General features: G+C 42.6%; 1 protein-coding gene across 2 annotated transcripts in view; it reads left to right on the top strand.

Annotated features, from left to right (window-relative positions):
• Nucleotides 1-24746, top strand: part of LOC129854256 (disintegrin and metalloproteinase domain-containing protein 10-like) — a 100213-nt gene that overhangs the window by 54029 nt on the left and 21438 nt on the right. For both annotated transcript variants that reach the window (XM_055921079.1, XM_055921078.1), the window contains exons 3-4: nt 8013-8131; nt 23111-23269. In XM_055921079.1, coding sequence (XP_055777054.1) covers nt 8029-8131; nt 23111-23269 — 262 coding nt within the window. In that variant the 5' untranslated portion in view covers nt 8013-8028. The remainder of the gene's footprint in view (nt 1-8012; nt 8132-23110; nt 23270-24746) is intronic.

Here is a 24746-nt window from a genome sequence, read left to right as displayed (position 1 = left end):
TCATCTAACAGCACCTGTTTGGCACACATGAGCAAGCACTGGGTGCATATTCTTACGTTCTGTTTCTTTATTTCCAGTATTTTCCACAACTAGTCAAATTTATTCCACACGTCGGACTTCCCCTCTACCTCTTGAGCAACCAGTAAACGTTCCCCCATTTCAAGTTTGTCACGTCTTCTGCATCCATTTTGCTGTTACATGTGTTCGGAGTATGTTATAACCAATTTATTGATGTGTTTATAACATGCTACAGGTCAGGCCCTTTTTGTCATGTGCATGTGATGAATACATGTGTCACGTAAAGAGAGCAAGGGTTGAGGGAATGGGGAATGTTTTTCCTAAACAAATTAGGGATTTCCATAACTTTAGTCAGAAATGAATGTAATTACGTTGCAGCTTTAGCAGCACGATAAACAATAATGTTCTGTGGTGGTCGCTGCAGCAGCGAGGAGAGAGCGACAACAGGTGCTAAGTCACACAGTCACTTGCTGTAAAAAAACATTTAAATAACGCAAGTCTGAGCCTGGCACAAGCAAATCAATTGCGGTCAGACTCCCTCTATTTGTGTCTTTTTATATTATTTCATCAAACAATGGGCTTAAAGAGCGGGACAAGCTCACTGCATATAGTTGATTTGATTTAAAATACATGGGATGTGTCTATAAATGTAAATACACAAACTTTTGAAAAATGTGGTTGATAACAGACTCTCGGTCGACAAAGATATATTTTTTGTGGTGGGTACAGCCCTACTAAGCAGTAACTAAGACTGTCTTAGGGTGTGGTTTAGGGGAAGTGGTTATGAGTCAAGAGTGTGTTTGAATGACAAAAACAAACATTCCTGAATTTGATTGTTGGCAATATTGTGTGAATGTCAACAGATTAGTCTATACATATTCTTTGACAGGCCTAGACAGTAGTCACAAGATATGATATTTCAGTTTTATATATATATATATATGCAATCTTTCTTCCCTTTCACTCCTATTGTTGCCAGCGTTGTGTGTGAATCACGTCATCCTCTCCTGACTGGGTTAGTTGTGTAACCAACCATGTGTCCGCTAACACCCCATCAGCCCGGAGGGGAGTCTTAATCAGAGAGCTGCTCTGGGCAGGGATGCCCACGTCAATTACAGCTGCCATTTGTTACCCAGTGAGAGGGCCTGGGCCTCCCTCTGTTATCAACAAAGCAAATTAGGAGGGCCGTTGTTGTGAAGTGCTGTAGCTGTGATTAACCTGAGATGGCCAGCTGTTCTTTATTAGTTCAGGATGTACAGAGGGGAAATGGTCAGTAGTTTTTTATTTGTCTTGTTCTCAGTATTTACAAATCCAAAGCGAGAAATATGATGAGACATTTTCACTGTCCAATCGTTGCAGTCTCAATGGGTTACTTTTATTCACTAAAGATGCATGTTGTCAAATATGAGAGATTTTCCCCAAATGTTGTTCCCCATGTCATTATTGGGAAATATAATGTGTAACCTTTTTATTTAGCTAGGCAAGTCCGTTAATAACAAATTCGTATTTACAATGATGGCCTACACTGGCCAAACCCGGATGATGCTGGGTCAATTGTGTGCCGTCCTATGGGACTACCAATCACGGCCGGTTGTGATTAGGGTTGCAAAGGGTCGGAAACTTTCCGGTAAATTTCCAGAAATTTTCCATGGGATGTTAAGCCCTGGAATTTTAAGGAATTTTGCTTAAATTCATCAAAAAAGTTATCTTAACAGTGAACCTTTTTTTGTGGAATACACAAGGCAATTCTAGGTCTTGTGGCATATTTTCGTTAAACTATCCCCAATTCAATGGAATTGCAACCCTCTGCCTGCACAGTGCATTCTTCCATCACGTGCAATGCACTCTTCCATCACATGTATAGCTGATTCTCAAGATCTTGTCTAAGCCAAGGACTACATGCTTTCTGATAAGTTTTGATTACAATACTGGGTGGGGTGAATATATTTTATATGACATACATTTTTTTTGTTAACTAGTAAATAGTAGCCTACAGAAAAGTGTTTAAATCATTTCTAACTTGTTAACAATTTCTGCTAGTTTTTTGCTACCATGTGGGTTTTAGCTTGGGCCTGCTAACTGAGGAGTGTTAATTCTCCTGTTTCCATACGTTTCATTTTAAAACATTTATCTTACAAAGGAGTAGTTTAATCTAACTACTTAACTATTTATCTGTACATGGAATTGTATGTGTTTTAATTTTAAATCTTTACAGGAAAATGCTTCGGGCACTATCGACATGTGCAGACATTTCACTGCAGCTAATGTAGAAGGAAAGGCTGAGTACATTTGCAAATACTGTGCCAAATCATATGTGAAGAATGCAACAAAGATGCAGAATCATCTGGCCAAGTGCATAACGTTCCCTCGCTCACAACAAGCAACCTCTGACAAAAGTCCCTCTACTTCTATTTGAGGTGAAAATGATGAATCGGACACCTTATCGATAGCAATAGCTCATGGTCCTTCTGGAATCAGAAGTGTTTTTTTGTTGACTCAATGGAGGAATGGAGTCAGAAATGCTGACGAATGTCTTGCTTGAGCTGAGTATGCAGCTGGTTCTCCTCTGCTCACAGGCAATGTGTATTGGAAGAGATTTCTGAATGTTCTTCGCCCAGCATACACCCCTCCAACCAGACATGCTTTATCTACTCATTTGCTGGATGCAGAGTTCAACAGAGTTCAAGTGAAGATCAAGCAAATCATAGAAAGCAGACTGTATTGCAAACATCTCTGATGGGTGGTCGAATGTTCGTGGGCAAGGAATAATTAACTACATCTCCACCCCTCAACCAGTATTCTACAAGAGCACAGACACAAGGGACAAGAGACACACCGGTCTCTACATTGTAGATGAGCTGAACGCAGTCGTCAATGACCTTGTACCACAGACGGTATTTTCACTGGTGACAGACAATGCTGCGAACATGAAGGCTGCTTGGTCTAAAGTGGAGGCGTCCTACCCTCACATCACACCCATTGGCTGTGCTGTTCATGCATAGAATCTGCTCCTCAAGGACATCACGGTACTGAAAACAATGGATACACTCTACAGGCGAGCCAAGGAAATGGTTAGGTATGTGAAGGGTCATCAAGTTATAGCAGCAACGTGAGAAGAATAAGAGCACCACATTGAAGCTACCCAGCAACACCTGTGGGGTGGTGGTGTCATGTTCGACAGTCTCCTGAAGGGGAAGAAGTCTCCAAGAAATGGCCATATCACAGTCTGCTGATATGCACAGCCCAATGAAGAGGATCCTATCCTCCTGGATGTATTTTGGGAGAGCGTGGTAAGCAGACAAACTTATAGCACTAGACGTTGCACGGATTGAGAGAGAAAATGCATCCTGTCTGCTGTTCACTCTGCTTGCAGATGAGAGAAGACATCCGTACTGCCCTGCACACTTTACTGTTGCTCCAAGCAGAGGAAACTGCACTTCTGAAATGCATCAAAAAGCGTGAAGACTTCTGCCTGAAGCCCATACATGCCGCAGCATACATTTTGGATCCCAAGTATGCTGGCAAGGGCATCCTGTCTGGTGCAGAGATCAACAAAGCCTATGGCGTCATCACTACCATGTCTCGCCCCCTTGGCCTGTATGAGGGCAAGGTTCTTGGCAGCCTGGCGAAGTACACTTCCAAGCAAGGGCTTTGGGATGGAGATGCAATATGGCCTTCGTGCCAACATATCTCATCAGCCACCTAGCGGAAGGGACTTTGTGGAGCTGAGGCTCTTTACCCTGTTACCTCCATCAGCCTCCAAATCCCACCAACATTAGCCGCCTCAGAGCGCAACTGGTCCTTGTTTGGGAACACACATACCAAAGCACGCAACAGGTTGAACAATACAAGTGTTGAAAAATTGGTGGCCATCCAGGCAAATTTGAGGTCTTTTTGAGCCTGATAACAAGCTGTCCTCAACAAGGTTGGAAAGTGACAATGAAGATGAGGCCTCCGTCTGATGTTCAAGAGGTGGACATTGAGGAGGTCCAGGGAGAAGACATGGAAGACAACCAAAGCTTTAGTTTCTAGACTATCATTTTACAGATTTATGTTAAACGTTTTTGGGAGATGCGATAGATCATTGGGGATTGTTCAATATTCCCTTTATTTTGTTGTTCAGTGAAATCATCCCATGTGAAGAGTCAACTCATTTAATTAAAGTTCAATTCGTAAGTAAATTGTTTTTATTTCTGTTGGAAGGATTTAATAATTTTCAATTATGTCTAAGGTTTATGTTTCTGTCTTCAAATGGTAAATATATCCACTGCAACAAACATCTACAGTCGTGGCCAAAAGTTGAGAATAACAAATATTAATTTCCACAAAGTTTGCTGCTTCAGTGTCTTTAGATATTTTTGTCAGATGTTACTCTGCAATACTGAAGTATAATTACAAGCATTTCATACGTGTCAAAGGCTTTTCTTGACAATTACATGAAGTTGATGCAAAGAGTCAATATTCGCAGTGTTGACCCTTCTTTTTCAAGACCTCTTCAATCCGCCCTGTCATGTTGTCAATTAACTTCTGGGCCACATCCTGACTGATGGCAGCCCATTCTTGCATAATCAATGCTTGGAGTTTGTCAGAATTTGTGGGTTTTTGTTTGTCCACCCGCCTCTTGAGAATTGACCACAAGTTCTCAATGGGATTAAGGTCTGGGGAGTTTCCTGGCCATGGACCCAAAATATCGATGTTTTGTTCCCCGAGCCACTTATCACTTTTGCCTTATGGCAAGGTGCTCCATCATGCTGGAAAAGGCATTGTTCATCACCAAACTGTTCCTGGATAGTTGGGAGAAGTTGTTCTCAGAGGATGTGTTGGTACCATTCTTTATTCATGGGTGTGTTCTTAGGCAAAATTGTGAGTGAGCCCACTCCCTAGGCTGAGAAGCAACCCCACACATGAATGGTCTCAGGATACTTTACTGTTGGCATGACACAGGACTGATGGTAGCGCTCACCTTGTCTTCTCCGGACAAGCTTTTTCCCATATGCCCCAAACAATCGGAAAGGGGATTCATCAGAGAAAATGACTTTGCCCCAGTCCTCAGCAGTCCAATCCATGTACCTTTTGCAGAATATCAGTCTGTCCCTGATGTTTTTCCTGGAGAGAAGTGGCTTCTTTGCTGCCCTTCTTGATACCAGGCCATCCTCCAAAAGTCTTCGCCTCACTGTGCGTGCAGATGCACTCACACCTGCCTGCTGCCATTCCTGAGCAAGCTCTGTACTGGTGGTGCCCCGATCCCGCAGCTGAATCAAATTTAGGAGACGGTCCTGGCACTTGCTGGACTTTCTTGGGTGCCCTGAAGCCTTCTTCACAACAATTGAACCGCTCTCCTTGAAGTTCTTGATGATCCGATAAATGGTTGATTTAGGTGCAATCATACTGGCAGCAATATCCTTGCCTGTGAAGCCCTTTTTGTGCAAAGCAATGATGACGGCACGTGTTTCCTTGCAGGTAATCATTGTTGGCAGAGGAAGAACAATGATTCCAAGCACCACCCTCCTTTTGAAGCTTCCAGTCTTATTCAAACTCAATCAGCATGACAGAGTGATCTCCAGCCTTGTCCTCGTCAACACTCACACCTGTGTTAACGAGAGAATCACTGACATGTCAGCTGGTCCTTTTGTGGCAGGGCTGAAATGCAGTGGAAATGTTTTTTGGGGATTTAGTTCATTTGCATGGCAAAGAGGGATTTTGCAATTAATTGCAATTAATTTGATCCCTCTTCATAACATTCTGCAGTATATGCAAATTGCCATCATACAAACTGAGGCAGCAGACTTTGAAAATAATTAATATTTGTGTCATTCTCAACTTTTGGCCACGACTGTACATTTAAATGGTATTCATATTCATTTGCATATTTCTGTTAATTCCTGTTAATTCCCACGATAAGTTTCCACCTCTGAATATTCCCCAAAATGTGCAATCCTAGTTGTGATACAGCCTGGATTCGAACCAGGGTGTCTGTAGTGACGCCTCTAGCACTGAGATGCAGTGCCTTAGACCGCTGCGACACTGGGGTGCTCAAATACAATCCTGTATGCATTCACTTCATTTATTGACACAGTCAATAGGCTCATCTTTATGGACTCACACAGATGTAACCTATCTGTTCCATTTCATATCCTATTCACATGGATTAAGGGCCAGGATATTAATATTATGATTCATGACTCATCCTGAATAATGGTTGTTGAAACAGAGCAATAGTGTCTCACATAAGGCCTTCCCACACTCTTTGTGCAATGTAAAAAATGTTGAAATCAAACTTGACAGATTTTATGATTTGCTTCAGTTCTGTCGTCACATTCTGCGATTGGCTTGTGAGGAGGCTGTGTCAGCCTGCAGCTGTATTTTTGATCTGTGCATGTGCCAGCACCAGCAGCACAAGCCTCACTCTGTTTATGCGGTAATGAAGTGAGTTTGGTAAAAATGTAAGTATGCGTCATAGAAATAGTTTTCACATACAAACTTCATATGTCCTAAACTTCCCCAAAATAACGTGGTCGCTGTGAGAGAATGTTTATTTTGTCAAACGTATATTAAACTGACTTCAAAAGTCATATTATTGTGTGGCTGATCGTAACACCAGTCACACAAAACGATAAAGACTAAATTTCTGCCACTGTGAGAACTTTGTCGGAGCCTACGACCCATACACATGAAAACCAGTAGATAGTGCTGAAGTCATCCACATATTCCTATGGAAAACTCCTGATGGCGCATGAAGTGGAAAGTATTTGAAATGCACCATGGGGCTGAATGGCACCAAAACATCGCCAAGGATCATGTTGAAAGTGGCCGTAACTGGCAACGAGTCATGGTCAGTAGTCCATTTTTATCCGGCTCGAGTCAACCTTAATGTCTATGGCATGATGGCGCGAGCCTCCTCGTAGCCTGCCAGCCCGTGATTGGTGACAGCATGGAGTTCTGTGTGACGACAAGTTTTGTCAGAACTTTAAAGTAATTCATATGGGATCGAACATAATCATAATATACACAATTTAGAGCCCAAAACGTAATTTACAATTACAATGTAATTTACAAAGGCTTTCTATTGTAGACCAGGGCTTTTTTTTTTTTTTTTTTATCCATTATTTCCATTATTTTATTTTGGGCTTTTGGAACCAACCAGCAGCGCTCGTGACTTCTGTCTCCAGACCGGGCACTGGTGGCCTGCTATGACCGAACGTAGTGGTACTTCATCGGCAGACCTAGACCCTGTCACACTGAACGAGCCAAGACGTCTGACAGTCATTTACAACCTAAGAATTTGCCCACGACATGGATATTTTGTCTGGGAAAGCAAAATGGTGGCATAAAACAGCTAAATTCCTATAGTCTGTGCAGGATTTTGGCTACCTTTCTACTCTAATCAAACCCTATGGCTATATCACAACCGGCCGTGATTGGTAGGCCCATAGGGCGGCACACAATTGGCCCAGCGTCATCTGGGTTTGGCCGGTGTAGGCCGTCATTGTAAATAAGAATTTGTTCTTAACTGGCTTGCCTAGTTAAAAAATATGGAGTAATGATTTACTTGACCTGTGTTTTGATAAGAGACTGGTATGATTCTCTGAAGGTCCCAGCCCAGGCATCTGAGTCATCAGGACTTTATTGGAAATATTCTTCCTGAACAATAGACTTGTGCTGCTGAACTATCTAAAGAATTTGCCCATCCATTTTAAGATGTTTCTCAAATAACAACCACTTTCTATTGTCTCCACCGAGAGAAGTTGATGAAGGCCCTATATGTCTATTTATTTAACCTTTATTTTCATTTGCTGTGAGCCTATGTCAAATGAAATGTCTTACAGCCAAGTAGTCTGTCAGTGTTGGGAGACACTGGGTTTGGCGTCGTTACTTGCCCTAATCTTTCTCCTGTCATTCTGGCTGCATAGATCTTTACTGAACCATGAGCAGGAATGTTGGAGGTACTAAACGGGGTCTGTGTAGTAATGTATTTTCATGTTCCTCTCTTGCAGACATTTCAATCTGCGGATGAAGAGGGACACCAGCCTGTTCTCTCCAGACCTCACGGTAGAGGTATCAGGAGTGGAGGTGCACTACGACCCCTCCCACATTTACACTGGAGAAATCTTTGGTAAGTCCAGCAATTATTTCTGGAACGGCAAAGTCCTTGTGCACACAGACACAATTACAATAGTTACCAGGGAAACGCTTCTCGCATCCAATTTGATTATTTGCTTTTGCGTTGATGTGTGGGTGTGCGCCAGTGTGTTGTGGGTTTGGTAGCGTTGGCGGGCTGGAGTTGTGCTTTTGAACGTTGTTAATGGATATCATTCTCCACTCGTGTGTGTGTGTATACGTTTGGAGAATGTGTTAGTCACGTTCCAGCCTCACATCCTCAGGATCCTCCCCATGCCCGCAGCAGAGCTCACATTTAACACAAGGGAAAACAAGGCCAAGGTGTGTCTGTCCGGTCATGTGACATGGTGTGTTTGTGTGAAGCTCTCAGATCCCAGCGGGCTCATCTCCACTCCCACCTCATCATTCTCAGATGCTGTCATCTCTCTTCTCCTCTGCTGAACAGACTGTAATTCAAATCAGACTCCACTGGAGCAGCACTTCTCATCTCTATCAAATGGAAATCTTGAGATCTGTTTCCTTTTAGAGAAGCAGCACTGTGTCGTTCCAAGGACGACGATGTTGTAGCCTATTTCTCAGATGTGATTTGTAATGCAATGGAATGGTTTATCCAGACAAAAAATCCAGCAAGCTTTTTCTTGTCAATAATAAAGGTGGACATTCAAAGGTGGAATTTAGATTAAGTCAGAATAACTGTGCATTTACCGCACTGATATATTCATTTATTTGCACAATTTCAGAATCAGAAATCTAAACGTTGTACTTCTGTAGTTGTGCTCTGCTGTGAAGGCCATACTATTTGTGTCACCTTTAATATCTCTCAAAGTGTTAAAAAAAAAAAAAAGATTATTAATTTATATATATATTTTTTTTTTTTCCCCTTTTCCCTCCAATTTTCATGATATCCAATTGGTCGTTACAGTCTTGTCCCATCGCTGCAACTTCCCTACGGACTTGGGAGAAGTGAAGGTCGAGAGCTATGCGTTCTCCCTGAAAAACGACCCTGCCAAGCGGCACTGCTTATTTTTAGAACCTCCTTTTCTCCTGTTTTTCAGACATTTTAACATGTCTGCTAAGATCCTATTACAGTGATGTCATAAAAGCCCCACTCATTTGCTGTGCACTAGCTAAGTTTCCATCCAATTGGAATATTTCATGCAAATATTCAAAAATCTGGATGAAGAAAATGTGCACATTTTCCCACCAGTGGTGTGTTTCCACCAAACTTACTTGTTGCAGATAAAAATCTGTGAATTTTAAGTTTTCATGTACCAAATAAAAATCAAATGTTCAATGTAGTGATGCACCAATATTACATTTTTACCCTATACCGATATCCGATATTTTCCTTGCCAAAAAAACAGATACCTATAACCGATATTTCAAATTTTAGCGGCCTTTTAAGCATTCTAGTACAGTTAAATAGTTAACACACACACATGGATGCAGCGGTCTAAGGCACTGCATCTCAGTGCAAGAGACGTCACTACAGTCTCTCGTTCGAATCCAGGCTCTATCACATCCGGCTGTGATTGGGAGTCCCATAGTGCGGTGCATAATTGGCCCAGCATCGCCCGGGTTTGGCTGGGGTAGGCCGTCATTGTAAATAAGAATTTGTTTTTAACTGCCTTGCCTAGTTAAATAAAGGTTACACACACTGACCAAAATGGTATTTTATTGGGGTTTACGTATGTCCCCATTACCAGTCAAACATAATCAAAACCTATTTCTTTCACTTACTTGCTGTGCTGTTATGATGTTCATTTGTTCAAGCGTTTCATTTTCAACCAGGATTTATATGGAACGCCGTTTGGGTCTTTGCGTGTCAAAAAAGATACACGTCAAAAGATAACACTACGTGACAAATAACACTATTTGACGTGTCAAATAACACAACATAATCCGTTTCAATAGCTGTAGTTAGCTAGCTAACTAATAGCTGTAGTTAGCTAGCTAATCTAAAATAACCCTAATTTATAAGACCGTTCTTATTTGATTATTGGTAGTCAGACCCATCTGTGAAGCTAGCCACAATATTGGACTTTGCGGTTAGCCTTCAAAAAATAAAAGTATGGCATAATTCTATTTGCATTCATTTGCATCACTGTCAATGACATACTTTTAGTTTGAAGGCAAACTGCAAATTCCACTTGAGCCTAATCCTTATTGTGGCTAGCTTCACAACACATTACCCTGTCCGGTCGAGCCTCACTAGACAGATGAGGCTAGCTGGCTGCTTATAACGTTAGCTTTGGGCAACAGGGTTAAGTAGCTGGCTAGCTATTTGTTTTCATGAACTGAAGTTCAATTTCAATAGGCGAACAACAAGTGGCAACCTAGCTAATACTTACTCACAAGGATTCCTAAATCCTTGCTAAGAATAATTAAAATGGTCATTGTTTTCAGGCTGGTTGTAATTAGTGCTAGCTAGGTACCATGTTAACGCTAGCTACCCCAGAAGTTGCGGTCAAACAAATTATGCTTTATTACCAACTCTGTTCGTGGCCAGTGTTTGCTTGTTTGCAGACTTTTTTAAAACATATTTGACAGTGCTACTGTATCTTTTTTGACACGCAAAGACCCAAACGGCATTCCATAGTATGTATGTTGTGAAGCTAATAGCAGTGACGCTATTACTGTCTAAGTCCGGTAGGGCAACATCTGAAAAATAGCGCACTTAGTGTGTACCGGTGTTCGACCAGTCGGCGAAAGCCAACTTCACCCACGACGGAGAACGGTTGATTGTCAAGGGCAGTGAATTCCATTATCTTGGCTTTAATGGATTTCGGATTTGAGTCTCGCTGAAATGTTCTTACTCTTTCAAATGACTGCTCGACTTGTTCACTGCTCGATCCACACAGCAGACATTGTGGGCTAGGTTAGGGATGCTGTGTTGCACGAGTAACGCAACATTTTTACGTGGCGTCATGTACCTATGTTATATAGGTATGCACGGCAGCTTTGACATCGGTTTTTAACATCGGTGTTAAACAAGACCTCCGCCTATACCGATGTTGGCATTGTTAGCTAATATCGTCCAATTCCGATATGTTCACCGACTATATCGCGCATCCCTAGTTCAATGTGTTTCCAGTGCATTTTCAACTCTAGCGATCATTTTGTCACAAACTGGTGCGATAAAAGGTAAATGTGCCTACTCTGGTCTCGCAGATGGTCTACAATGCGGGTAGGCAAGTCCACATGATGAGATGATTAAGAATAAGAGCTAGAATTTTTGTCAAGCATCGATCATCATGTCACCAGAATAAGACCCTCGATATTTATTGGAAAGGAGCATCAAACTCATCACTGGTACCCTTTCACCACGCTGTGAAGTTCATTAGCAGCCTAATAAACTTCATGGTTTCCTAAGTCGTAGTGGGAGGACCACACACACCATATCATCGCGTGCCACCAAGCTTACTTCTATATGATGGTTATTATATCAATATTTGCGCATAATGGTGTTTCTACTGCCATTTCGTGCATATTTAATTTTAGACATAGATCCCACCTGTCGAACAAACGCATGATCTGTAGGCATTTATAAACTTGTATCGAAACTTCCAGTTTCCATCACAGCTGTTGTGATTTTTTTAAATATACACGGTATGCCTTTACTCGCATAAAAACTGTGGATGGAAACGTGGTTACTGATAACTTGAATTGCCAAACTCACTCTGGCTTACTTAGGGAATAATTAGAATAGTCAGAAGATGATGTTTGTTTACCGAGGCCTTGATGTATGACAGAGAACCTTAGGCTTTGCAAAATCAAATCTAAAACCTTGCTCCCCCCCCATTCTTTTTGTATGTGGACAGTTTCCATACAAGAGATGAAACGCTGCAAGGAACACGTAATATTGTCCTCAAAGACCATGTTCCCCAAGCTTTATGAGCTTTTTGGCAGTTGCTAATCTTCAGAGAAATAGTGGTCGGGTAATCATCACGCTTCAGCAAGCAAGGCCGCTTGCCAAAGGCATAATTGCTTCAATAACAAAGTGTTACAAAAATGTAATACTCTAGAATACTGCAATTAGGGATAAAGATTGCACTCAGAGTTGAATTGCAGTAAGTGGCAACATCTTTCTCTTTCTCTTCTCAACCCTTTTCTGTCCTATACAGTGCCTTCCGAAAGTGTTCATATCCTTTGACTTATTCCACGCTTTGTTGTGTTCCAGCCTGAATCAAAAATGTATTAAATACACACAATGACTAAGTGAAAACATGTTTTTGGAAAATTTTGCAAATGTATTAAATGAAATACAAACATTTCACATCCCTGAGTCAGTACATCTAATAATCACCTTTTGGCAGCGTTTACAGCTGGGAGTCTTAAAGAGCTTTTGGATTGTACAATATTTGCACGTTATTTGGTTTGGAATTCTTCGAACTCTGTCAAATTGGTTGTTGATCTTTGCTAGACAGCCATTTTCAAGTCTTGCCATAGATTCTCAAGTCAAGTCTGTGACTAGGCCACTCAAGAACATTCAAGGTAGTGTTGGTAAGAAAACTCCAGTGTATATTTGGTCTTGTGTGAATTTGTCTCCCAGTGTTTATTGGGAAGCGGACTGAACCAGGATTTTCTCTAGGATTTTGCCTGTGATTAGCTCTATTCCCTTTCTTTTTATCCTAAATAACTCCCTAGTCCTTGCCGATGACCAGCGTACCAATAACATGATGCAGCCACCACCATGCTTGAAAATATATAGAGTGGTACTCAGTGATGTGTCGTGTTGGATTTTCCCCAAACGCTTTGTATTCAGGACATAAAGTTAATTTCTTTGCCACGTTGTTTGCAGTTTTACTTTATTGCCTTATTGTAAACATGTTTTGGAATATTTGTATTCTGTACAGGCTTCCTTCTTTTCACTCTCATTTAGGTTAGTGTTGTAGAGTAACTCAAATTTTGTTGATCCATCCTCAGTTTTCACCTATCACAGCCATTGAACTTGAACTGTTTTAATGTCACCATTGGCCTCATAGTGACATGCCTGAGTGGTTTCCTTACTCTCCGGCAACTGAATTAGGAAGGATGCCTGTATCTTTTGTAGTGGCTTGGTGTATTGCTACTAGCGATGCACCGATATTACATTTTTGGCGGATTTAATGATATCCTATATTTTCTCTTGGGGAAAAAATGAAACCGATATTAAACATTTTTGCGGATTTTTAACTGTACTATAATGCTTAACACACACATGGACACAGCGGTCTAAGGCACTGCATCTCAGTGCAAGAGATATCGCTACAGTCCCTGGTTCGGATCCAGGCTGTATCACATCCGGCCGTGATTGGGAGTCCCATAGGGCAGCGCACAATTGGCCCAGCATCGTCCGGGTTTGGCTGAGGTACGCTGTCATTGTAAATAAGAATTTGTAATTTAACGGACTTGCCTAGTTAAATAAAGGTTGCACACACACACACTCTGACCAAAAAGTTATTTTGTTGGCATTTACGAATATCCCCATTACCCGTAAAACATAATCAAAACCTATTTATTTCACTTACTTGCTGTGCTGTTTCGTTGTTCATTTGTTTAGTCATTTCATTCTCTTCCAGGATTTCATCATACATGTCAAGCAGTGAAGTTTCAGCTCTGTCTGCCCGTGGCCTCTCTTTCTTGGTGCGCACTGTCACTGTGTCCGTTTCTATCTTGTCCAGCTGTGTATGTAACATTTCACGTAAACCCTGTTTCTTGTCTGCATCGAAGTATCGGTTCTTGTACATTGCATCGAGCATGGTGGCGGCATAGTAAAGAGAGAATGCCTGTTAAGCATGCGTTTCAATGCCATGACAGAGGGTATCACGTCTGCTGCAGGCGCAGTTGATGAGCTTATTTCTCGAGTCAGTTGTTCGAATGGAGCTAGTTAGTGGGTTCATGTTTCAAACATGTTCTCAAATGCCGTTGAAATGGCAGCAGCGGTATGACAACCAGCACATTCATGAGCATGAAATACAACTTTCCTCAGTACGAAATCCTCGACGACCCACTGTGCTGTCAGACTCTGCATGCTCATGGGACTGATATCCTTGGTCTGAATGTCAGTCATGAAGCTAATAGCAGTGACGCTATTACTGCCACTACTCCAGTAGGGCAACATCTGAAAAATAGATCACTTGGTAGTGTGTACTGGTGCTTGACCAGTCGACGAAAGCCAACATCACCCACGACAGAGAACGGTTGATTGTTAAGGGCAGTGAATTCCATTATCTTGGCTTTGAGTTGTCTCGCTGAAATGTTCTTACTCTTTCAATTGAGTGCTCGATGCACACAGCAGACATTGTGTGGGCTAGGTTAGGAATGCTGTGTTGCACGTGTAGTGCCAAATTTTACGTGCCGTTATTACGTCATGTACCAACGTTTATATAGGTATGCACGGTTGCTTTAACATCGGTTTTTAACATCGGCGTTAAACTAGACATCGGCCTATACCGACGTTGGCATTGTTAGCTAATATCGTCAAATTCCAATATGTTCACCGATATATTATCTTGGCTTTAATGGATTTCGCTTTGAGTTGTCTTGCTGAAATTGTCTTACTCTTTCAAATGACTGCTCGACTTGTTTTTTATTTTTAGGCCAGTAGAGAACAGGTTGTCATTTGCAACTGCGACCTGGCCAAGATAAAGCAAAGCAGTGCGACACAAACAACAGTCACACATAAACAAACATACAGTCAATAACACAATAGAAACATCTATGTACAGTGTGTGCAAATGTAGTAAGGTTAGGGAGGTAAGGCAAAAAATAGCCCATAGTCAAGAAATAATTACAATTTAACACTGGAGTGATAGATGTGTTGATGATGATGTGCAAGTAGAGATACTGGGGTGAAAAAAAAAAAATAACAGTATGGGGATGAGGTAGTTGGGTGTGCTATTTACAAATGGGCTGTGTACAGGTACAGTGATCGGTAAGCTGCTCTGACAGCTGATGCTTAAAGTTAGTGAGGGAGATATAAGTCTCCAGCTTCAGTCATTTTTGCAGTTCGTGTCAGTCATTGGCAGCATAGAACTGGAAGGAAAGGCGGCCAAAGCAGGTGTTGGCTTTGGGGATGACCAGTGAAATATACCTGCGTGCTACGTGTGGGTGTTGCTATGGTGACCAGTGAGCTGAGAATGTGGGGCTTTACCTAGCAAAGACTTATAGATGACCTGGAGCCAGTGGGTTTGGCGACGAATATGAAGCGAGGGCCAGCCAACGAGAGCATACAGGTCGCGGTGGTGGGTAGTATATGAGGCTTTGGTGACAAAACAGATGGCACTGTGATAGACTACATCCAGTTTGCTGAGTAGAGTGTTGGAGGCTATTTTGTAAATGACATCGCCAAAGTCAAGGATCGGTAGGATAGTCAGTTTTACGAGGGTATGTTTGGCAGCATGAGTGAAGGAGGCTTTGTTGTGAATTAGGAAGCCGATTCTAGATTTAATTTTGGATTGGAGATGCTTAATGTGAGTCTGGAAGGAGAGTTTACAGTCTAACCAGACATCTAGGTTTTTGTAGTTGTCCACATATTCTAAGTCAGAACCGTCCAGAGTAGTGATGCTAGGCGGGCGGGCAGGTGCGGGCAGCAATCGGTTGAAGAGCATGCATTTAGTTTTACTTGCATTTAAGAGCAGTTGGAGGACACGGAAGGAGTGTTGTATGACATTGAAGCTTGTTTTGGAGGTTTGTTAAGTGTCCAAGGAAGGGCCAGATGTATACAGAATGGTGTCTTCTGCATAGAGGTAGATCAGAGAATCACCAGCAGCAAGAGCGACATCATTGATATATACAGAGAAAAGAGTCGGCCCGAGAATTGAACCCTGTGGCACCCCCATAGACTGCCAGAGGTCCGGACAACAGACCCTCCCATTTGACATACTGAACTCTATCGGAGAAGTAGTTGGTGAACAAGGCGAGGCAATCATTTGAGAAACCAAGGCTATTGAGTCTGCCGATAAGAATGTGGTGATTGACGGAGTCGAAAGCCTTGGCCAGGTCGACGTAAACGGCTGCACAGTACTGTCTTTTATTTATGGCGGTTATGATATCATTTAGGACCTTGAGCGTGGCTGAGGTGCACCCATGACCAGCTCGGAAACCAGATTGCATAGTGGAGAATGTACGTGGGATTCGAAATGGTCGGTGAACTTCTTATGGCTGCAATCCCGGTAACGGGATCGATATGACAACAGCCAGTGAAAGTGCAGGGCGCCAAATTCAAACAACAAAAAACTCATAATTAAAATTCCTCAAACATACATGCATCTTATACCATTTTAAAGGTAATGTTGTTGTTAATCCCACCAAAGTGTCCGATTTCAAATAGGCTTTACAGCGAAAGCACCACAAACGATTGTTAGGTCACCACCAAGTCACAGAAATTCTGCCATTTTTCATGCCAAAGAGAGGAGTCACAAAAAGCACAAATAGAGAGAAAATGTATCACTAACCTTTGATGATCTTCATCAGATTACACTCATAGGACTTCATGTTACACAACATGTATGTTTTGTTTGATAAAGTTCATATTAATATTTTAAACAATCTGAGTTTACATTGGCGCGTTACGTTCACTAGTTCCAAAAACATCCAGTGATTTTGCATAGCCACATCAATTTTACAGAAATACTCATCATAAATGTTGATAAATACAATTGTTACACATGGAATTATAGATATACCTCTCCTTAATGCAACCGCTGTGTCAGATTTAAAAAAAACTTTACGTGAAAAGCAAACCATGCAATAATCTGAGAACGGCGCTCAGGAAAAAAATATAATTATCCGCCATGTTGGAGTCAACAGAAATCAGAAATAACATTATAAATATTCCCTTACCTTTTGATGATCTTCATCAGAATGCACTCCCAGGAATCCTAGTTCCACAATAAATGTTAGATTTGTTCGATAATGTCCATTATTTATGTCCAAGTAGCTACTTTTGTTAGGGCGTTTAATACATTTACATTTTACATTTAAGTCATTTAGCAGACGCTCTTATCCAGAGACTTACAAATTGGTGCATTCACCTTTTGATATCCATTGGAACAACCACTTTACAATAGTGCATCTAAATCTTTTAAGGGGGGGGGGTAGAAGGATTACTTTATCCTATCCTAGGTATTCCTTAAAGAGGTGGGGTTTCAGGTGTCTCCGGAAGGTGGTGATTGACTCCGCTGACCTGGCGTCGTGAGGGAGTTTGTTCCACCATTGGGGTGCCAGAAGCAGCGAACAGTTTTGACTGGGCTGAACGGGAACTGTACTTCCTCAGAGGTAGGGAGGCGAGCAGGCCAGAGGTGGATGAACGCAGTGCCCTACACAAATCCAAACGCTCGTGCAGGTCCAGCCGAACGTTGAACGAAAAGTTAAAAAAGTTATATTACAGGTCGTAGAAACATTTCAAACTAAGTATAGAATCAATCTCTAGGATGTTTTTATCATAAATCTTCAATAACGTTCCAACTGGAGAATTCATTGTCTGTAGAGAAGCCATGGAATGCAGGTCGCTATCATATGAAATGCGTGACCTGGCTTTCTGCCAGACCTCTGACTCAAAGAGCTCTCATCCGGCCCCACATCACAGTAGCAGCCTCATTCAAGTTTCTAAAGACGGTTGACATCTAGTGGAAGCCTTAGGAAGTGCAACATAACCAATATCCCGCTGTGTATTCAATAGGGGCTGGGTTGAAAATCGACCAACCTCAGATTTCCCACTTCCTGTTTGGATTTCTTCTCAGGTTTTTGCCTGCCATATGAGTTATGTTATACTCACAGACATCATTCAAACAGTTTTAGAAACTTCAGAGTGTTTTCTATCCAATACTAATAATAATATGCATATATTAGCAACTGGAACTGAGGAGCAGGCCGTTTACTCTGGGCACCTTTCATCCAAGCTACTCAATACTGCTCCTGCAGCCATAAGAAGTTAACTTGGCTTTTGAAGACTTTGGAAAGGCAGGGCAGGATGGATATAGGTCTGTAACAGTTTGGGTCTAGAGTGTCTCCCCCTTTGTCGAGGGAGATGACTGCGGCAGGATCTCAGACGATACGATAGAGGTTGAACAGGCTAGTAATAGGGGTTGCAACAATTTCGGTGGATCATTTTAGAGAGAGTGGGTCCAGATTGTCAACCCAGCTGATTTGTAGGGAACCAGATTTTTGCCGCTCTTTCAGAAAATCAGCTATCTGGATTTGGGTGAAGGAGAAGTGCGGGGCGGGGGCTTGGGCAAGTTGCTGTGGGGGGTGCAGAGCTGTTGGTAGGGGTAGCCAGGTAGAAAGCATGGCCAGCTGTAGAAAAATGCTTATTGAAATTCTTGATTATCGTAGATTTATCAGTGGTGACAGTGTTTCCCAGCCTCAGTGCAGTGGGCAGCTGGGAGGAGGTGCTCTTATTCTCCATGGACTTTAGTGTCCCAGAACTTTTTGGAATTAGTGCAACAGGATGCAAATTTCAGTTAGGAAAACTAAGGCTAGCTTTTTCAAACTGACTGTGTATATTGGTTCCTGACTTCACTGAAAAGTTGCATATCGCGGGGGATATTCGATGCTAATGCAGTATGCCACAGGATGTTTTTGTGCTGGTCAAGGGCAGTCCAGTCTGGAGTGAACCAAGGGCTATATCTGTTCTTAGTTCAATTTTTTTTTGAATGGGGCATGCTTATTTAAGATTGAGGAAAGCAGTTTTTTAAAGAACAACCAAGCATCCTCTACTGACGGGATGAGGTCAATATCTTTCCAGGATACCCGGGCCAGGTCGATTAGAAAGGCCTGCTTGCAGAAGTGTTTTAGGGAGCGTTTGACAGTGATGAGGGCTGGTCGTTTGACCGCGGACCCATTTCGGACGCAGGCAATGAGGCAGTGATCTCTGAGATCCTGGTTGAAGACAGCAGAGGTGTATTTTGAGGGCAGGTTGGTCAGGATGGTATCTATGAGGGTGCCCATGTTTACAGATTTAGGGTTGTACCTGGTAGGTTCCTTGATAATTTGTGTGAGATTGAGGGCATCTAGCTTAGATTGTAGGATGGTCGGGGTGCTAAACATATCCCAGTTTAGGTCACCTAACAGTATGAACTCTGAAGATCAATGGGGGGAGATCAATTCACATATGGTGTCCAGGGCACAGCTGGTAACTGACGGCAACAGTAACAAGCGGCAACAGTGAGAGACTTATTTCTGGAAAGGTAGATTTTTAAAAGTAGATGCTCGAACTGTTTGGGCACAGACCTGGATAGTATGACAGAACTCTGCAGGCTATCTCTGCAGTAGATTGTAACTTTGCCCCATTTGGCAGTTGTATCTTGACGGAAAATGTTGTAGTTGGGTATGGAAACCTCAGAATTTTTGGTGGCCTTCCTAAACCATGATTCAGACACGGCTAGGACATCAGGGTTGGCGGAGTGTGCTAAAGCAGTGAGTAAAACAAATTTAGGGAGGAGGCTTCTGATGTTAACATGCATGAAACCAAGGCTTTTACGGTTACAGAAGTCAACAAATGAGAGCGCCTGGGGAATAGGCATGATGGCCTGGGTTAAGAGGAGTAGAATAAGGGTACGGGTAAGGCTATAAGAACTGGTCGTCTAGTGCTTTGGGAACAGATAATGAAAAGGGCAGATTTATGGGCGTGGTAGAATAGATTCAGGGCATAATGTACAGACGAGTATGGTAGGATGTGAGTACAGTGGGAGTAAACCTAGGCATTGAGTGACGATGAGAGCTTGCATCTCTGGAGACACCAGCTAAGCCAGGTGAGGTCTCCCCATGTGTGGGGTGTGTGATAAAAGAGCTATCTAAGGCATGTTGAGCTGGACTAGGGGCTCTACAGTGAAATCAAACAATAACTAACCGAAACAGCAGAAGACACTGCTTGTTCACTGCTCGAGCCACACAGCAGACATTGTGGGCTAGGTTAGGAATGCTGTTTTGCACGTGTAGCTTCTAATTTTTTTGTGGCGTCATTACGTCATGTACCTACGTTATATAAGTATGCACGTCAGCTTTGACATCGGTTTTGCACATCGGCATTAAACTAGACATCAGGCCGATGTCGATGTTGCCATTTTTAGCTAATATCGGCCGATTCTGATATCTTCACCGATATATCGTGCATCCCTAATTGATAAACAATCCAAAGTGCAATTTAATAACTTTCACCATGCTGAAAGGAATATTCAATGTCTTTTTTTTTTCCTTTTTTTTTTTACCCATCTACTAATAGGTGCCCTTTGTGAGGCATTGGAAAACCTCCCTGGTCTTTGTGGTTAAATCTGTTTGAAATTCACTGCTTGATTGAGGGACCTTGCAGGGAGTTGTATGTGTGTGGTACAGAGATAAAGTAGTCGTTCAAAAATCATGTTTAACACTGTTATTGCACACAGTTGGTTCATGCAACTTATTATGTGACTTGTTAAGCATGTGTTTACTCCTGAACTTATTTAGGCTTGCCATAACAGAGGTTGAATACTTATTGACATCTCAGGTTTTCATTTTTAATTAATAAACAAACCTTTCTAAAAACTTAATTCCACTTTTACATTATGGGGTATTGTGTGTAGGCCAGTGACCCAAAAAATATAAATTTAATCAAATTTAAATTCAGGCTGTAACTCAACCAAATGAGGAAAAGGTCCAGGGGTGTGAATGCTTTCTGAAGGCACTGTACATATCCGGCATTGTGTGTTGTGTTAAATGCAGTTGCTCATCAGTTGGCCTCTGCCTGATAATCGAAGAACCATGAACTGGAGATAAATAGGTCATATCCCAAGTCCCATTCTCCCTTGAGTCCCTTTCTCCTCCACCTGTAGCTAATAGCTGTCTGTACTGGGATGGGAGTAGAACCCAGCTGCTAGTGAAGTACTGTAAGCTAGTAGAGAGCCAGAGACCAGACCTCTCTATTATGTGTGATCAGATAGGCCTATACATTCATTTTCTCATTTGCCCCAAAGACCAGCAGACTCCACTCTCCTTACTTTACATTAGCCCACTTAGCACTTTGGGGACCAGGCATTTTCATGAACTAAATTAGTTGGTTACCTTGGTCCCAGTCTAGTGGAATTCCCATAATTGGAGTGAAGCTGCTTGTATCTGGACTGCAGTAGGGTTTCTGATTAGGTACCGGGGTAAAGAATATTCAATTTCCACTGTCTATACTGCCACATTAACCCAGCTCTCATTAGTGTTGCGTGTTCTTTTCTCTCCTTCTCTGATATAAAAGTCTTGTCAGTTGCCCTTGGGAAGCGGCGTATTCTCCTGACTTAAACTAGGTATTATTAGTTCTCCCTTTGCTGAGGCTGTGAGGGTATCCGTGTCTGAGTTCTGAGCACTCCTTGGCACAATAATCAGACTTGATCCATATGTGCGCAGAGGATGGGTCTAAACCCCTCTGCACTGGCCTTTCATGCCCAGATGAAGGGCTTCCTCTCTGGGCAAATGAGCAGTGCCCAAGCTGTGCCTTCTGGAGATCAGAAGGGAGAATCTGTCCCTGAAATTAAATCAAAACCATAGGGCCCTCTTTAATGTTACCAAGTGCTGCCCAGTATAAAACAACAGATTAAATTGGTCCTCACTCTGATCTCCAAGCTGTCCGTGGGGAAAGTATTATTCATGTATTATTATGAAGAAAATGGGACAGCAGAAATGACACATTATGTCATCTAAAGTGACAGTTATTACTGTCAATAAATGGTCTCAGCATAGCTCAACATTCCTTTCCCTAGTATCCTGCTAATTTTGTTTAGATGGAGGTAATATAGTTTACAGTACAGTATTATTTTGAGCAAGCACCTCTGTTATTGACTGTGGTTTGCTATTACTCTAATCTAATATGTGCATAATGTACAGCAGTAGCATTAATGGAAAGCACTTTGTTTTTCTCACTTTCATTATCAAAACTGCTACAAATACCAGTTAGTGTCCCTTCCCAGTGTTTTCTGACGAACTGCATGGCTAGGGCCTGGAAAAACCAGAGAGGACTCTGGGCCCTTGGAACACAGACAGAGATTTAGGGAGAAAGAGCTGGATGCTCCATGGGACAGCTGTGTGTTCTGCTGCTCTCGTTATCTCCAGCAGGAGAGCGGAGCAGACGGCCCCCAGCGGGCCTACTGGGCCTCTTTCCTCTGGAAACACAAACCTAACTGGGGAGAGAGGCTGGCTGGTTGGCTGTGTTTCTCTGTCTACGTTAAACTGCAATGGTCCCTCAGGATAGCTATGAGACAAATGCTCCAACATTTTCGCAACCAATACAGAACTGAAGAGAGACCGATAAAATTAAGTTGGGCTTCCCTATCCTGAGGAAAACAAGTCTTATTCTCTCCCTGATTTAGTTATCTTCTCCCATTGAGTTGCCAGTCATCATGTCCTTTTCAATTATAGCGCTCCGGAGTGTGCTGTTTTTATAACACAGGTTTAACTGTGTAACACAGACGCTTGCTCTTGACACGCATGAAAACCATTCCTTTTCGCCGGCCAAACTTTCTCTGTTTGGTTCAAAGGCGGATGATGTTTAATAGACTCTGCTATGCCCTGACAGCATTTTGTTTTATTCCCTCTTACTCCCTTTATCCTTCTTTCTCACTGGTTCCTTGATTCTTCAAGCTTTAGTTGTGCCTTTTGCGTAAGAAACTATTCTTTGATTTTTCCTGACACTAACCAGTACAAGCTCTTATTACTAAGTAATTATTTGTCTGATTTGAAGGTCAGATGAGGGGAGCAGGGATGAGTCTTTATGATCCAGACAGACAGGGATATGCTGCGTCCCACCCTGACTCTGTCCAAGACGGTATTCCCACCAGGAACAGCTCACGGTCTACCATCTGCTCAATGTCTAGAGCTGTGTGTGTGTGTCCGCATTATGTTCTGTTTGTCAGCTTGCATTGGTCTGTATGTTTTGAGTGTGTTTCTCTCACACGTTGAGCATTGACTTTCTTCCTACCCCCAACTGAATAGAGTTGAGTTGACCACCCTTCCTGACCTAGTCTTTCTCCTCCAGGTGAGAAGGGCACTTTGACCCACGGCTCGGTGGTGAACGGCAGGTTTGAGGGCTTCATCCAGACCCACCAGGGCATGTACTACGTGGAGCCCTCGGAGAGGTACCTCAGAGACAAGGATGTGCCCTACCACTCAGTCATCTACCACGAGGGGGACATCAGTGAGTATACTTGATTCACTGCTCTCCTCTGCCAGTCACCCTGCAGGTCTGCTGAAGTAATGGTGCCAACATCACAGCACTAAAATGTTTTCTACCTATTAAATTAATGACAGCCATATTTTATAGACTTAAAGGACATGTTCTTTAAGGCTTTTGCTATATTGATTCAGACAATATTGCCCATACCGTATGACTCTGGGTGTGCGTATAAGTGTTGATCATTTTTTAGGGTTATAGCTTTAGAAATTAGGGGTTCGTTATCCTATTCAGCAGTGTGAATAAAATTTTGTTCCAAATAACACATATTTTGTGCAGGCAAAGATGGTTATTATTGGAAGCACAGTGGATGGCTTGTTAACACCACAGTATTGTCAGTGTTATTCGCTTTGAAAAGCCATTTTTTTCCGTCATGAGCATGAAATGGATTGAATTGGCTGGAGCAGCTCTAAATAGCTGTACCATGACTGTGCTCTTTTTAATTACAGTTGTGTTCAGCCACTGACAGCAGTGACTAATCCATGCTGGCTCGTCTGTACCAGCTTTTCTCTCTCCACCTCTGCTACACACACATCCCTCCCTATCATAGAGAACAGTAGGCGTCACACTGTGACAGGACAGGGACTTTAGATAGTGACACTGAAAGGCGATTCTCTGCTGTAGTTATTTCTTGAGAGCAACGATATGGACGATGATGGATGGATGAATGTGTGCCTAAATGGACTGAAGGATGGGGGGTGGGACAGGACAGGTTTCTCTAGGCTTAGAGGTAAGGTCTTAAAGGCTGTGGAGTGCATACTGAGCAGAGTGGAGATCTACGGTTCAAATACAATGCAGAGCTGTCAGAGGAGAGGTCTATCCAAGGGGAGTTTACATTGGTCATTTAGCCAGGAATAAGGTCAAGTTAAGGTCATGTCAGATTAACTGTGGAATGAGCCAGAGGAAGGGGAGCTGAGGAAGGTTGCACTGGAACACTGTGGCAAGACACACACGGTTAGGGTTAGGCTGAGCCCTGATGATTGATGTGGAGTCAGGATGAGACGTCAATCCCAGTGCCAGGGAGTGAGTCATCTTCCTTCGCAACCAGCCCACCAATTCTAGGTTGATCTGAGGTGTGGGTGTTGGCTAAGCTCCAGAGACCACACCCCGCTCTCATCCCAGTACAGGCCAGAGAGCAGCCACCTCAGGGAGGAAGCATCGTGGAGGCCCACCCTGTGTTACTTGGTCCTCTTTTCCTCAGATGGGTCTGATTCATAGCCAGCCTGCCTGTTGACACACAGGCACAACCAGCCCAGCATGAGCCTGCAATCAGAGAACCTTTCTCTCACGCTTCGTCTCCACAATGTAGGCCTACTCTCTCTTTTTCCTTTCCCTTTTAATTTTCTATGTATGTATGAGGTGTCAAAGCTCTCACCCTCTATTCCTCCTCCCATCCCTTTTTCTTTCTGTCTGTTTATCTGAAGGTGTGAACAGAGCCTTT

Source organism: Salvelinus fontinalis, chromosome 4, assembly GCF_029448725.1.
Source record: "Salvelinus fontinalis isolate EN_2023a chromosome 4, ASM2944872v1, whole genome shotgun sequence".
Lineage (NCBI taxonomy): Eukaryota > Metazoa > Chordata > Actinopteri > Salmoniformes > Salmonidae > Salvelinus > Salvelinus fontinalis.
This window is presented reverse-complemented; position numbering and strand designations above follow the sequence as displayed.